Source organism: Bombus vosnesenskii, unplaced genomic scaffold (assembly GCF_011952255.1).
Source record: "Bombus vosnesenskii isolate JDL3184/JDL3185 unplaced genomic scaffold, Bvos_JDL3184-5_v1.1 scf7180000014105, whole genome shotgun sequence".
NCBI lineage: Eukaryota > Metazoa > Arthropoda > Insecta > Hymenoptera > Apidae > Bombus > Bombus vosnesenskii.
Window position 1 is genome coordinate 5,322,800 of NW_022883371.1, and position 15,056 is coordinate 5,337,855.

General features: G+C 33.2%; 1 protein-coding gene and 1 long non-coding RNA gene across 4 annotated transcripts in view; one reads left to right on the forward strand and one right to left on the reverse strand.

Moving 5' to 3' along the window:
- The window catches only part of LOC117239522 (polypeptide N-acetylgalactosaminyltransferase 5), a 40,225-nt gene extending 25,266 nt beyond the window's left edge, over nucleotides 1–14,959 (forward strand). For 2 of the 3 annotated variants that reach the window (XM_033505155.1, XM_033505156.1), the window contains exons 2-8: nucleotides 6,721–7,550; nucleotides 8,252–8,570; nucleotides 9,118–9,295; nucleotides 10,330–10,510; nucleotides 12,408–12,646; nucleotides 12,729–12,863; nucleotides 12,941–14,959. In XM_033505155.1, coding sequence (XP_033361046.1) covers nucleotides 6,932–7,550; nucleotides 8,252–8,570; nucleotides 9,118–9,295; nucleotides 10,330–10,510; nucleotides 12,408–12,646; nucleotides 12,729–12,863; nucleotides 12,941–13,090 — 1,821 coding nt within the window. In that variant the 5' untranslated portion in view covers nucleotides 6,721–6,931 and the 3' untranslated portion in view covers nucleotides 13,091–14,959. Of the gene's footprint in view, nucleotides 1–6,720; nucleotides 7,551–8,251; nucleotides 8,571–9,117; nucleotides 9,296–10,329; nucleotides 10,511–11,592; nucleotides 11,774–12,407; nucleotides 12,647–12,728; nucleotides 12,864–12,940 lie in introns of all 3 variants that reach the window. The other variant, XM_033505157.1, reaches the window with a different exon arrangement.
- On the reverse strand, nucleotides 10,559–12,399 carry LOC117239525. The gene is made up of 2 exons (XR_004494473.1): nucleotides 12,172–12,399; nucleotides 10,559–10,675 (listed from the first exon to the last, which is right to left on the reverse strand). It is a non-coding gene; the product is annotated as an uncharacterized LOC117239525 (long non-coding RNA).
- Nucleotides 14,960–15,056: the final 97 nt, after the last annotated feature.

Here is a 15,056-nt window from a genome sequence, read left to right on the forward strand (position 1 = left end):
CATAAATTTGCCAGTTACTCGTTTGTTTCCACAAATTTCCACGGAACACATGCAACGTGTCACGATCGCTCGATCATTATTATAATGGCGACAACGAGCTCGAGCTTCTCGCTTTCTGTGCACGCTCTTCTCGCAATTCTCTGGATCTCACTGCAGGCGGCCTTCTAAGCAGCTTATGAACTGTATAAGTAATAGACCCCATTCTCCAGTTCTGCTCTTCCTTCCGCTTCTCTTGTTGCGCCTCTTTTATCTTGCCTCGCAGCTACCTCTGGGAATAGAAAATTGTTTCTACGCTGGTTTAGACTACGGCCAATCAGGCGTCTGAGAAATGGTTAATTTAGCGAGACGAGAAATCTCCGGATTTCGTAAGAGCTATGGGATGAGCACTTTGAGGATAATTGCTAAATTGGCTTTTGGCTTTCTCGTGATCTCGCATGACTACGTTTCGAAAGATCTTGTTTCCTTCTTCGCTTTTTAATACGAGTCGTTGGTATTTTTACCGGCTTGACGGAAGGATGAAACAATCGATGAGACGAGGAAATCAGGAAGTTCTTACGTTTACTGTAGAAATTGGAATAGAACGTTGACGATGGTCGATAACCTGGCTGCGAGGTTCGTTGCTTTCTGTGGATATGTATCTCGTTTATCAGATTTTGCTTCTATTAAAATTTCATCTGTACAGAAAAATGGGTACTTTAGAACGATGAGAAATTTTTTGCGATCGCTTTTCTATTAGGTTGTCCGAAAAGTGTCTGTCTGTTACAACGATGCATCTTTATATAAACATGAAATCTAATCCGTGGAACGTTGTGATGTTTATCTTGATAAGACAAAATGAATCATACGTAATTGGATAAAATAATATAAAACAGAAACTTTTCGGACGACCTAATACTTTATACTTATTTCTCCTGATTTTAAAACGTCCTACATTCTTCTGGTAGATTTGCCGAACTTTGGAACTTTCTATTTAATGAATTCGAGAATACGTTGAGATAGGAATTGGTATTCTTAATATTTGTTGCTTTTCTAACAGGTTTTGAAGAAACACGTATTTTTTGCGAAACTAACAGAGAGCTAACTAGATTTATTTAGAAATTCAGTTAGCAAGAAGAATCGAGAAAAGAACATCCTCTTCAGATCGATATCACGTCCCTAGAAGTCTAATTACAAGACAAAAATGCAACGCCACTCATATTGAAGGAAAACTCGATTACATCAATTGCGTTACAGATTTATTTTAATTATACCCTTCCAATTAACACTTGTTCCTGCTGTATCTCTTCATTCCACTTCATAACACTTGGCAAACAGAAAATTCTCTCTCCTGTCCTCTCGTAAGATCAGCAACAGATATAAAGTCGTGCGGTGAGACTTGAAAATATTCGTAAACTGGCACGTGTGATACTGTAAATTAACAATAAAAATCTATTTATTATAACAATTTTATATCGCATCTAACTGAGATAATAATCTTTCAGATATAATTTAATTGAATTCTGTTTCTATAAGAGTCTGTAAACTTGGATCGCCGAAGCAAGATTCTACAAATTAAATCGAGCTTCGTTTAGCTGGATTATGTCGAACAATATTTACAATTCGTCAAAAGTAATTCTTTAAACGAATTCTTTACAACTATATAGCATTAAGATCAAACGATTGTGTTCTTAAATTATCTTGAATTTTGCTTAATGGATATCTTATTATATCTTGCTGTTATCTTCTTTATCGTACATATACTGTTAGATATGGTTAATTAACACATTTTATTTCGATAAAGTTAACAGCTTTTCTAAGATTATTTGTGGAACGAATTTCTTTAAACTATATACGATCTACAGGATCTCGTAATGAGTAAATTCTGTTCCAACGTCATTTTTAACTTTCTGCCTGGATATCTATAAATCGCGTGCTCCCGCTGTCAATTAACTTGCTCCGTTTCGATAAAAATAACAATGTCTCTGTAAAACAATTCTAAAGAATTGTATAATAATGTAGAAGAAACGAATATCTATAAATCTGACGATGCTGATAATAATTTTATTCCATTGTCGGAACATCGACGAAATAAATTTCTCTAAATTATATAATATTTGTCATCGATTCACTTTCCAGTCTATTTCAAGAAATGTTATTTTTAATATTACACGTCCAATCTTCGAAACAAACTCCGATAAGTCTGACAGTGTCGTTAATTAAACTACTCAACCGTTCTAAAATTATCAAAACGAATTGTTTCGACGTGTGATATTTATGATCGGTTCGCTTTCCAATTTTTAATGCGATTCTTTGTCTCATTTTCCTTTTTTTTTAATATTTTTATTTTTTTTTTAAGTAAACCCTAAATTACATGATATTTTTCGTCACGTCGTTTTATTCCTACAGATTTATCAATTTCGTTAACGAATGTTTACAACTTATCTCGCTTTGCGATCTAATAAAATATTATTACGTGCATTTTTATGCCACTATACAATAGTGCCATAAATCTGCCAAGTCCATAGAAAAAGTAGGTTTATGTATATAGCAGAAAAATTAGAACAATGGCATATCTTCTTATATCTTTAATTCGTAAGACTTATTGCTGGTCGCATTCAAATAAAGTATAGATATGGAAAGAATAATAATAACAATGATAAAAGTCGCTTATGGGTTTTCATCTATTGCGACATTATCTCGACAGCTACAAAGATTTTTCTTCTTCAATTTGTCTTCTTACCAAAACAACAAACGAGTTATTATCGTACTATAGTAACAGTATCAAGTATTATAATTGAAATCGAATAAAAATCCATTTGAATACCTTACAACGTTACTACGCTATATATTTTTAGTTTCCATAAAATTTCAAACTCTTTTATGCTTCGTGTTGCACATACACAACATATTGTACTTTATTTTACGTTGTACATTAATAAGTTTTTAATTGATTAAACGATAAATGTATTTGTCTTCGGTAAAATTAGTCTCAAAGTGTATTGCATTATTTATTTTCTAAAAAAAGAAACTTCGTTTTAGAAAAAATTCTATTGCCTTGTGTCCTCTTTGAAAAATTTTACAAGAGAAAACCAATATGTTCCAGCATGTTTTTCTTATCGATAAATAATAGAAAGAAAATTTAGTAACAATATTTAACAGCAATTTTAAAACAAAATTACTTGCCGCGAGGATTAATTAATACTAGAACTACCACACCAGTCGAATTGATTGGTTTTACAAATTTATTTTCAAATTCCTACTTCGTGTTATATTTTTTCCCCCAATAATGTAACGAGTTTCGCAACGATAATTAAAAGAACAATATAATGAATTTTATTTTCTTTTTTATGTATTCCAACTGAAAATAATTTTATATCAAGCCTACTTATACCAATAGCAGTCAAAATGACTGGTGCTTGTCCAAGTGTACAAGGGTCCTGTAATCTGTTTATCGAAACCCAATTAACAAGTTTCCTCGTTTTCTACAACTTCGCACACGTTTTTCATTCGATATGATGATATCAGTTATCAGGAAAATTCCGGATCGATCGCTAGATGCTAATACTAGAAATACCACAGCAGTCAAAACGACTGGTTCTACAATTTTATAAATTTGCCAAGCCTCGTTTAGGGACCATGGTCCCAGATGGATTAATAATACCAAAAATATACTATATAACACGAAATTCCTTCCGTAATAAAGTAATAAATCAATAAATATAAAAATATTCTATAGTTACGTATTTTTTTAAAAGACCAGTCATTTTGACTGGTTTTTTGATGCTTCGTGTTAACTATCGGTAGTTCTAGCGTTGAACCGTTTCGTTCTCGTACTATTTTTTTTTTATCAGGATTATCAGGAAAAAAGTCGACAATTCGTTGGAATATAGCTCCATCAGAAAAATCGCAAGTTAGCCAATTTCTTGCTCAGCTTTTACCGTCCTCTTGTTCCTTTCTAGAGCCATAAAAAAGCTGACCAGCCGGTGAAACAGCCTCTCGATCCATCGCCGATCAAAACGCATAAAATGTGGCACAGAACTGTCTTTGTTCCACGCACTCGAAATCCCGCTTCGTTCAGGATGAGTTCGCCTCTTTTTCTGCCCATTCATCCGGTGTAATATTCGCGGTGCATCGACGAGAACACTCGCTACGAACCGCGAGAATGAAAAGCCAAAGATATAAAACGTAAGAACGAGCACAGTGTGCGCTTAGGTGTCGCAGAAGTCTGTTTCACTTTGTTTTCTCTTTCTGTCACGCGTGCAGATATCGTTTGAGTGATACGGTGCTTGAGTTTCATGGACACTTGTATAGTTGTGCAAAAAAGTTGTAATGACTGATGAATAAGAGATACTTTAATAATTAAAAAAATAATAATACACGGAATATGATTCGAGAACTATAATACAAGTTAAAGGAACGTAATTTTTCACGCAAAAATGATAAGTCGATTTTCCGTTCTATGGTTGCCTTTCGACAAAATTGAAATTGATAATTTGTCGAGTACATTTGCATTTGACTAATTTCTCACCGAACAAGAATATGCAATTGGCAACAAATTATTCCGAATGCAAAAGTAAATTGAAAATGTAGATAGAACGAGATTTTTTCATTTGATGTCTCGTTTATAAGGAAATTAAATCTGAGACCGTGTCGGGCACGTGCGATTTTCTGAAAAGCAAGGCATCGTACGAAAGCATTTTATTCCGTGTTTTCCACTTATTTTCGCGTCGTTTCTCATTGTATCGCGATTTCGAAATCACTCTGTATATTTGGTTTTCGTAACGTCAACACTGCAAACTAGATCTCGCATACCGAACCTAATTCCTCTGGTAGTGTAGCCTTTCGAAAAAATTCTCCAATGCTTACGAATGATTTCACTGATGATAAGTCAAAAATTTCACTGCACAAAAAAACGAACGAAACGTCAGTAAATAAAAAACTATTATTCCATCTATTTACCCGATACTTGTGTAGGAAAGAGGCAATGCCAGTAACTGAAAAATGAAAAACTATTGGCTTGGCAACTAAGTGATTGCGGATTTTGTCATTACCACCTAATTATTATATTATTATATTATATTATATTATATTATATTATATTATATTATATTATATTATATTATATTATATTATATTATATTATATTATATTATATTATATTATATTATATTATATTATATTCATATTATATTATATTATATTATATTATATTATATTATATTATATTATATTATATTATATTATATTATATATTGTATTATATTATATTGTATTATATTATATTATATTATATTATATTATATTATATTATATTATATTATATTATATTATATTATATTATATTATATTGTATTATATTATATTATATTGATATTATATTATATTATATTATATTATATTATATTATATTATATTATATTTATATTATATTATATTATATTATATTATATTATTCGACGTATGCATATATTTACACAATACCAATGAATATAACTAAACAATAAACAAAGTAATAATAAATAAAAGAATATAAATTTTATACGAACTTTAATTCAACGCTATTCAAGAGATACTTATGTAATACATATCGCGAGAAACGAGTAGAAACGAATCGATAATGGTAAATGGTCCCCCATATATTATGCACGTGATAAAATAAACGGCCTCGCGTGACTTCCGGTTCGATTGTAACCCGCAAGAAGTCTTACAGGAGTCGAAACGACGTTTAGCTGGCCTAGCGTTACACACGAGAACGAATTATTTGTGCAGCACATTAAAATACTTATAACAGGCTGTTTAACTTGAATGGCTGGAACGAGTGTTCTATCTATTTTGGCGAAAATCAATGGCTCGATTGCAGCCTCTGTAGCGTTCCAAGATGAATTTCAAGCTCGTTTAGAGGATTCAGTTTGCTCGAAGGATTAATCTCGTGGGGATCGAAGTTCGTTTTGGGTTTGGTGATTCGTTGGGATTGTATCGTGCATTGTATCATGAGATTCTGATACATCGATGGACGTGTACTCGTCTGTGTTAGACAACTATCTGCAATCTGGATTATGCGAGAATTAGTGAAAATGGTGAGTCAGTTACGAATAGATTTCGGAATCGTGGATTGTCATTTACTTAAAATTCTGTAGGCGTTAGAATAGGTTCAACCTTGATGTTATTCTTACTTCTTCTTCGCGTCTCTATGTCACTTCAGATATCTTCCTTTTTATAAATACTTCGTTCATAACAAGCGTGGAATACAGAAGAACTAGCGAAATTCTATGGAATACCAAGAACAAATATTTTGAAATTATCTATATTTTAATGATACCTATCGAAATATAATATTCATATCGGATTATACAGGATAACAACAATTTAAAGAATAAGGAAAATAAAAATTAGTCGAATTTTCCATTTCGAAGCACAACAAATTTACACGAAAAATTCTTAATCCCAAACTACTGTAGTCTTCAAACTCTTTCAAACTTCTAAATACATTCCTTCCATTTGAAAACACGAGTTCTCTCTCTTCGCTAATATCTTCACACATCACCCAGTGCAACGTTCAGAAAAAATAACCGATAAAATCCTTAACCAACTTAATCCATTTCCAAACTACCGTATTCTTCGAGTACCTTGAAACTTCTGCAACTCTAAATGCCAGTACGCATTTTGTTCAGCCCAGAAACATCGCACAGACCACACTCGCAAACTACAATTTCCTTCAAATTCTCCGTTTCTTTCTTTCAGATCACGAAAGTCTTAGCCAGCGTAGTCATGTAATTCGGTGGATCACGATAGCTCACAGTGTGTCTGATCTTCCCTGAGTGACGGGTAGCCGAACGGTCGTTGAACGGCCGGTGCACAGAACGGCCTGGTCGGACAGGAAGCTCGTCGCGTCTCCAACCGCGAAGGATCGGGTGATGAGCTCAGGGTACCAGGCGACCGGCCCCGACACAACATGTTCCGCTCTAAAATTCGCATTCACACGTGTCGAGTGATACTGCTCACGTCGCTGGTATGGTTCCTGGTGGACGTGATGGTGCTGATGCACTATTCGGATTGCATCGGAGGGTCCGGATGGGGTTGCACGGAGAATAACAAACAACAGCAAACGTTAACCGAAGAAAATTTACCTCATTCGAAAGAAGCTTTAATGAAAGAAGAGGAACAGATACAGTCGGCTGGACAAGCGAGCAAAAGCCGATACAAACAATCGGAATTACATTTATGGAGGCCAGCTAAGGTCGTCCGAGAGAACAAAGGGATGCCTGGCGAGGTGGGTGCGGCGGTACACATTTCGCCGGAAGACGAGGCCAGGCAACAGGAGCTGTTCAAACTGAACCAATTCAACCTGATGGCCAGCGATATGATCTCGTTGAATCGGTCACTCAAGGATATTCGATTAGAGGGCTGCAAGACCAAGAAGTACAACAAGTACCTGCCGGATACTAGCATCGTGATAGTGTTCCACAATGAAGCATGGAGCACGTTGTTGAGGACTGTTTGGTCGGTCATTAATCGGTCTCCGCGTACATTGTTAAAGGAGATCATATTGGTAGATGATAAGAGCGAGCAAGGTGAGCCTGAGAATGGTTGGTGGTAGAGGAACTGGGATGGTCTGGTCTTGGGAGTGGTCTGAATAGATGGGTGCGGTTTTGAATGAGTTCATGAGGTTTTGTGTTCGTGCGCTTCTCCAATAGAGAAACCATTCCATTGGTGGGTAAATCTAAGGTTAACGTGTATACGTTGGTTAAGGAATATAATAACATTTTTAAGTTTAGCATCGTGTTAGATATTTTTGTTTCGCTTTCTTTGAAGAAGTGAAAGGGATTATATATTCTATATATATCTTATAGATTCTAAGATACTTTTCTATATGCTTTCTTATTTATATAATTGCCATTCTATTTTTTTTTTATCTTTCTATATTTTAAAATATCTTTCATTCGGTCTAAGCAAATTGTGTAAACATTCTGAAAATCTTGGACGATTGCACGCTTTTCTTTCACATTCTACTTTCAAATACTCGATCCTTCTACTGATTTCTAACATTAGAAACTCAACTCAAATGATTCACAATAAACATTCACACCAAATGTCTAGAATGTGAAAGTAGCAGGGAAACGTAGCGTTATATAGAATTTAATTATTGTCAAGTCAACCAGTTCCTACTGCCGCAATGGATGTATTATTTTTCAATATTCAGTCATTGTGATCTAGTAAACATTGCTTTCACTTCTCTACGCTTTTTTGCTCACGCCATGCACTCGATTCGTAGATCACTTGAAGCAAGACTTGGAGGACTATGTAAAAACGTTACCGGTCCCTACATATGTGTACCGTACAGAGAAAAGATCTGGTCTGATCAGAGCTAGGCTCCTTGGAGCGAAACACGTGACAGGACAAGTTATAACGTTCCTAGACGCTCATTGCGAATGCACAGAAGGTTGGCTGGAGCCTTTGCTATCCAGGATCGCTGAAGACAGGACAACCGTTGTCTGTCCCATCATTGATGTGATTAGCGACGATACCTTTGAGTACATTCCGGCCAGCGATATGACGTGGGGTGGTTTCAATTGGAAACTGAATTTTAGATGGTAAGGACCACTCAATTGACTTTGTGAACAAAGTTCTGTGGCTGAAGACTGGGATTTCCCGATGTGACAATTTCCAAGAGCCGAGGTCATAATCACTTGAGTTCATATCTGTACATCATTACATAGCTATTTGTTATATTTGTTTCATGCTTGTTTAATAAACAATTTAATGTCGAACGATTTCTAAAAATTAAAGTTCTAATGACTCGAACTACATTAGATTATGTTCAACTTTATATTTAAAGCAAGGCCACTATTTCTATATAATTCCTATGTATTTTATCGTTTTAAAATTATCTCCTATATTTGTTTTACATTTGTTTGTTAAACAGCTTACTTACTACGAGACGATATCCAAAAATTGTAATTCTAATGATTTAGGCTATGCGGATTATTTTTCAGATTACCTTTAATTTTTAACTGTTTAAAAAGAAAAGACTAGCCTTTGTTCCACAAGCCTTTATTGTCATCTTCATGACAATATTTTCTACCGATAGATTGAATTTTTTCATTCATTTACTGACGCGAAGTTTCGTTAATCTTCAAGGTACAGGGTGGCGCAAAGAGAAATGGACAGAAGATTAGGGGATAGAACAGCCCCTCTGAGAACACCGACGATGGCCGGCGGTTTATTTTCTATTGATAAGGATTATTTTTACGAATTGGGAGCGTACGACGAGGGCATGGATATTTGGGGCGGTGAAAACCTCGAAATGAGCTTCCGGGTGAGTATTGATCGATGACAGTATTTACTTTATGCGGTCAGACTATTTAAATGAAAATGAAGTTATAAAACGCGAATAAATAAAAGTGTTTTGGTCATGGAATACGTGCGTGTGCTATTCAAATTCATATCTAGTTAATTAATAAAATAAATAATAATAGCAGTAAAATAATAGTTAATAATTTATATATATAAATCGTTTCTTTTTTTTTTTTATCATTTGCTTTCACAGCTAATTGCTCGTTCTTAATGCTGTTGGCTCGATGAAAAACTTTCCTTTCTCTGTTATCTATCTGTAGCTGTTTGTTCGATCCTCTCTTGTGTGGCAGAACTTTTTTATTCGATAATTAACGCGAGAATTTGAAGAAATTAAAAATACAAAGGCTCCTTGAAAGTTCTAGAGTTAAAAGTAATCGATAATTTTGATCAGAATTGGGCGCTTTGTCTAAAATAATTATCCGAATATTATTAATTCCATTTCATCGAATAATTCATCCGGATAAAACTTGTTCATTATATCCATAACAAATTATCTTCTCCATTTCATTATCATTTATTGAGATAATTAACAGGATAATTATTGTAAAATTATTCAAATCATAATACAAATAATCGTTAATTGTTTTTGCCCCTCCACTTAATTTTGTAAGCGTCTCTCGCGTTTCACGCATACTTAATTAATTGCTGGGTATTATTATTGATATTATTTAAATAGCACTAACTTCTCATCGCCGCAGTGGTTACTATAACTAATTTAATAATAACAATTCGATCAAATTCGTAATCGAACAAAGTCTAATCCGGATAAATATCTATTCGATCGAATAATTTTGATTTGTTACTTGCAATTAAAATTTCTCGTTTTTTTATAATAAATTATCGTGAAAAGATTTTGCCCAACACCGTTTGTTACACACATTGGATTTATTTATTAAATAATCTAGTGAAACGTTTGAGTTTGTGATCCCAAAATACACAGGGGGTTTAGCTATGGACATTTTCATCTTCATTTGTGAAGTCATAAGTACCTTGTAGGTATGGCAATGCGGTGGGACGTTAGAAATCAGTCCATGTTCACATGTTGGACATGTGTTCCGAGACAAGAGTCCGTATACATTCCCTGGTGGTGTCAGCAAAGTAGTTCTACACAATGCGGCTAGGGTGGCCGAAGTCTGGATGGATGAGTGGAGAGATTTTTACTATGCCATGAACCCAGGTTAGATAACAGCGTGTATCATTTCATTTGTATACTTTGTTTTCTTTCTTAATTCAAGTATCAATTAATAGACAGTTAATTATAGCTAGCCAATTGATAGTCAATTTGTTGAGCCTCCTCGAGTTTTGCCGTAGAGAAGTGTGCATTTTTCTTTCTTTTAATTATCTACAAACGAAAATATATAACAACGATAATGTACTGTAAGAAAGATAAAGAAAGTAAGAACAATTGTAAGTTTAACGTTTGCCATCACATGCTAAAAAATTGTATAAACTAAAAGTTACATAAAATACATTAGTATGTATAACTTAATTAAGAAGTAAGATTGCGAGCATTTACATGTACTTGACGGGTATCTGATACAACCAATGCTATAATATTATTCAGATAAAAACGTTGTATTATAGCACACTTTTTTATTTACTTCGAATAAAACATTTGATAGAGTATTAATCTAGCGTATCAAAATAATTTCGTAAATATCTTTATAGCTAGTAACGGTCTATACATTAGAAATATTAACACCCATAGCTATATGTAGTTGATTTATATTTGACTCTAAAATTAATCTCAAGTGTGTTTTTTTTTCTTTTTAGCGTGATATTAACCAAATTATCTTTTAGCATTTACCTTCGAATTTTATATTAACATAAATGTATATCACATATTTTTATCTAAATATATAGTATATTTTTTTCTCTCTGTGTGTGTGTGCGTGCGTGCGTGCGTGCATGCGTGCGTGCGTGTGTACGCGCGTGTGTGTGTTAAAGAATTCTGAATATTCTAGTTACATTTAGCCATGAGATTTAATTTGCAGGAATACTGTTGATTTGTTTGTGGATTTACAAATATATTTTGGTATAGTCTTAACCACTCATCCATCCAGCCGACTAACAAAATAAGTTTGCTTGCTTCTTTGTTTGATACATTTTATAAGCAACGATATTATAGGTACCAAGAGAGGAGAACACGAGCGTCCATCTAATCTGAACCTTTTTAATGTATTAGATCTTTTTGTTTCTTGTTTGTTATAAACTATCCATTTGTAATTGCTAACATACTAACAGAACTGAGTTGGTTAGATATGGATGTGTGGTGGGACATTGGAGATCGCAACGTGCTCGCACGTCGGTCATGTATTCCGTAAGTCAACACCATATACATTCCCTGGTGGTACCAGCAAGATAGTGAACCACAACAATGCGCGACTCGCAGAGGTCTGGTTGGACCAATGGAAGTACTTCTATTACAACATTAATCCAGGTAGCACTAACACCAGCATTTCTGGAAAGAGAATAGACTGCAATATCGCTAACATCATCTTAAACTTTCTTTTTTCTTTTTGGGATTCTATCTCTATCTCGCATGAATTTTTTTCTATCGGGTGATTGGTACGCTTTTATAAGTTGCATTTAACTATAAAGCTTAAGTGCAGTTGGATACCAGCTACATGCGCATATATCAGATACCCGTTAATATTAGGAAACTAATGGAGAAGTTCCTTTTTGTTTCGTCCATCTCTAAAGCAAGAAAATGCTCTATATAATAGATGTAATCTCAAGAAAGAGGGTTATAATAGAAAATAAAAGACACAATGAAGATATTACTCTATTCAATCTAAAGTTTCCTTACATTTTATCTTGAAAGAGGTACAGACTTACTTTTTCAAATTTAACATGTTAAGAAAGGTCAATGTATGATAGCACAATTATTTCCAATAGCAAGCATATAGCATCAGTACAGCACACATGGCAATGTCTTTATTTTGGCACATACTTTTAACACACATTCGTCTTTCAGTGAACAGTTATATGTATAAGCACACTATCGCATTATAAAGTTTGTAAATATTAATCAAATATTATTATTATTATTCAATTGTTCCTTCTGTTCATAGGAGCCCGAAACGTAGCTGTTGGAGATGTATCTGAAAGAATTAAGTTAAGGGAACGTCTTAAGTGTAAAAGCTTTAGGTGGTATTTGGAGAATATTTATCCAGAATCTCCTATGCCACTAGATTATTATTATTTGGGTGATGTACAAAACGTTGAGACACAATCTTGTTTGGACACTATGGGTAGGAGAACAGGTGAAAATGTTGGAATTAGTTACTGTCATGGATTAGGTGGTAATCAGGTCAGTAACTAAATCTTCTTGATTTCTTTAAACGTAGTAGATTTTTCAGTATTGTTGAAATATAATTTTTTGTTTTAATTAGGTGTTTGCTTATACTAAACGACAGCAAATTATGTCTGATGATATGTGCCTTGATGCAGCTAGTCCCCAAGGTCCTGTCAAAATAGTGAGATGTCATGGTATGGGTGGAAATCAAGCATGGGTTTATAACGAAGAGGTATGATGTAAATAATTTAAACGCAATTTTTTTAAAAAAGTAATGATATTTCAATAAAATATACGTTTATTTTTTAGACAAAAATGATCAAACATACTAATACAGGACATTGCTTGTCGAAACCTCGTTCAAACGACGCAATGCAACCTGTATTAGCACCTTGTGATCCGCATAACATCGGCCAAAAGTGGATTATGCGCAGTAAATTCAAATGGCAAGCCAGCTAATACGAGGTGTTTACAAGTGCAACATTTATATGTAATACTTGTTGATTTATTTAATACTACATTGAAGGACTGATACTCAAGAGACTTCCATACATTGAAAAATCAAGGAGAAGCACTAGTATTGTACTTCATAAAAACAATTCAGTATCACGTTTTGTCGATCTATTAAACGTCGATGGGATTAATAGTGATCATAAACAAGAAATTGATTACACCTTGAAACTGAGAGATTGAGGTTGATGCTTTTTAGTTATATAGGATTTATTTACTGTTACTAGCAGTATCGTGTATTTACTGTCATTTTTCATGGTATGCCTTCATTGATAAATGCACAAGTGTTGAAAGAAAGAAACCTATTTCCGACTGTGTATGGATATACACAAGTGATACAAAGAGACATGTATGCGGACATTCTTCTTTTTTTTCTTTTCTAGTAAACAGTAGAGAGGAAAGCATATCAGACCATTGTTATAAATAAATAATTGTTAATACAAAAGAGAGACATATTTGATAATATGGGATGAGTGCAATGCTGGATGACTGGAAGATATATCAGTGCACTGAAACACAGATATGTTAATAGTATAAATGACGTATTACTACAGGGAATGAATGATGGAATGCTAGTGGAATTATTGTGACACTACCGATTACGATTTAGAACTTGTATTGTACAATTTTCTAGCAATTAGGGAAGAGCACTGGATCTTTTTATACTGATATTTCTAACAGTTCCTTGTTGCATCTCGTTCATATATATTTTAGTTGTTACTTTCTTTTTATTCGTTTAAAAAGATAAATGTACTTATACCTGAATTCGCCATAGCAATATGAGATTAACGAGATATCGTTTAAGAGTATAAAAAAACTACTATTGACTGTTATTCACTGTACTGTTATACTTTAAATACTTTCTTAAATTCAAGACAAAGTGTCTTCCGCATTTTCTTAACAAAAAGAAATGCTAGATATCTTTATGATGTTCTAACATTTTACATAGCTATAATTCTTCATAGATTTGGACCATTTTTGTTTTCTGCATATTTAAAGCGTGCTAAAAATTTAGAGTGCAATATTCTTGTCGAATAAGACATAACGGAAAAACATTTCGTGTAACTAATGTAAAAATGTTGTTATTAGATTCTGGCGCCCTTCCCTTGCATTACATTAAACTAAAATTAAACATCTTTCGTACTTTGAAAGAAGAGGAAAGGTAGTCAACAAAGTAAAGCAATGTTTCTGGAAAATGTTCGCTAATAGTTATACTTACATTCAAAGCTGGGGGAAGAAATTAACTGATTCTATAACTTTAAACGCGCGCGCGCGAAGAAACGCATTAAACTACATTTATAATATATTAAAATATATATGACACTAAAATTTCAATTTAGGAACCTTAATGTCAAGGAATATACTCAATCTTAAGTTACATGAAAGAATGGTGATGGTGCAACAAATTATCGCGTCTTTACAGCTTAATTATATATTTAATTATTCGTGCAAGGCGATAGTATTTATTTTTGTACAGCAGTTAATTTTTATTAAATCAATATATTATTTGAATATGCGTTTAATTGTATTAGCAGAATTTGTAGATAATTTGTTAGTCGTTTAAACTGATAACATTTAGTTAAATTCAAGTAAGTGCACAAAATATAGAAAAAAAAAGATAAAGTCAATAATAATTTGTAAACAAATTTTTAATCTTATAAATTATCCATCGCATCGTGAATTTATACGTATTGTTTTATCATCTTTATTTTACTTCATCTTAGGCTTAGAATTAGAATTATTTATAAAAATTATATTATTAACAAAAATAATTGTAAGAATTACATTGGAACATTAAAGATTACTTATTGGCACACACATACGAATTAATAAAATTTATTTTTAAGAAATTTTCTGTTTCATCAGAATATTTATGCATATGTATGTAAATACCATTTAAGTAAAAAAATCTACT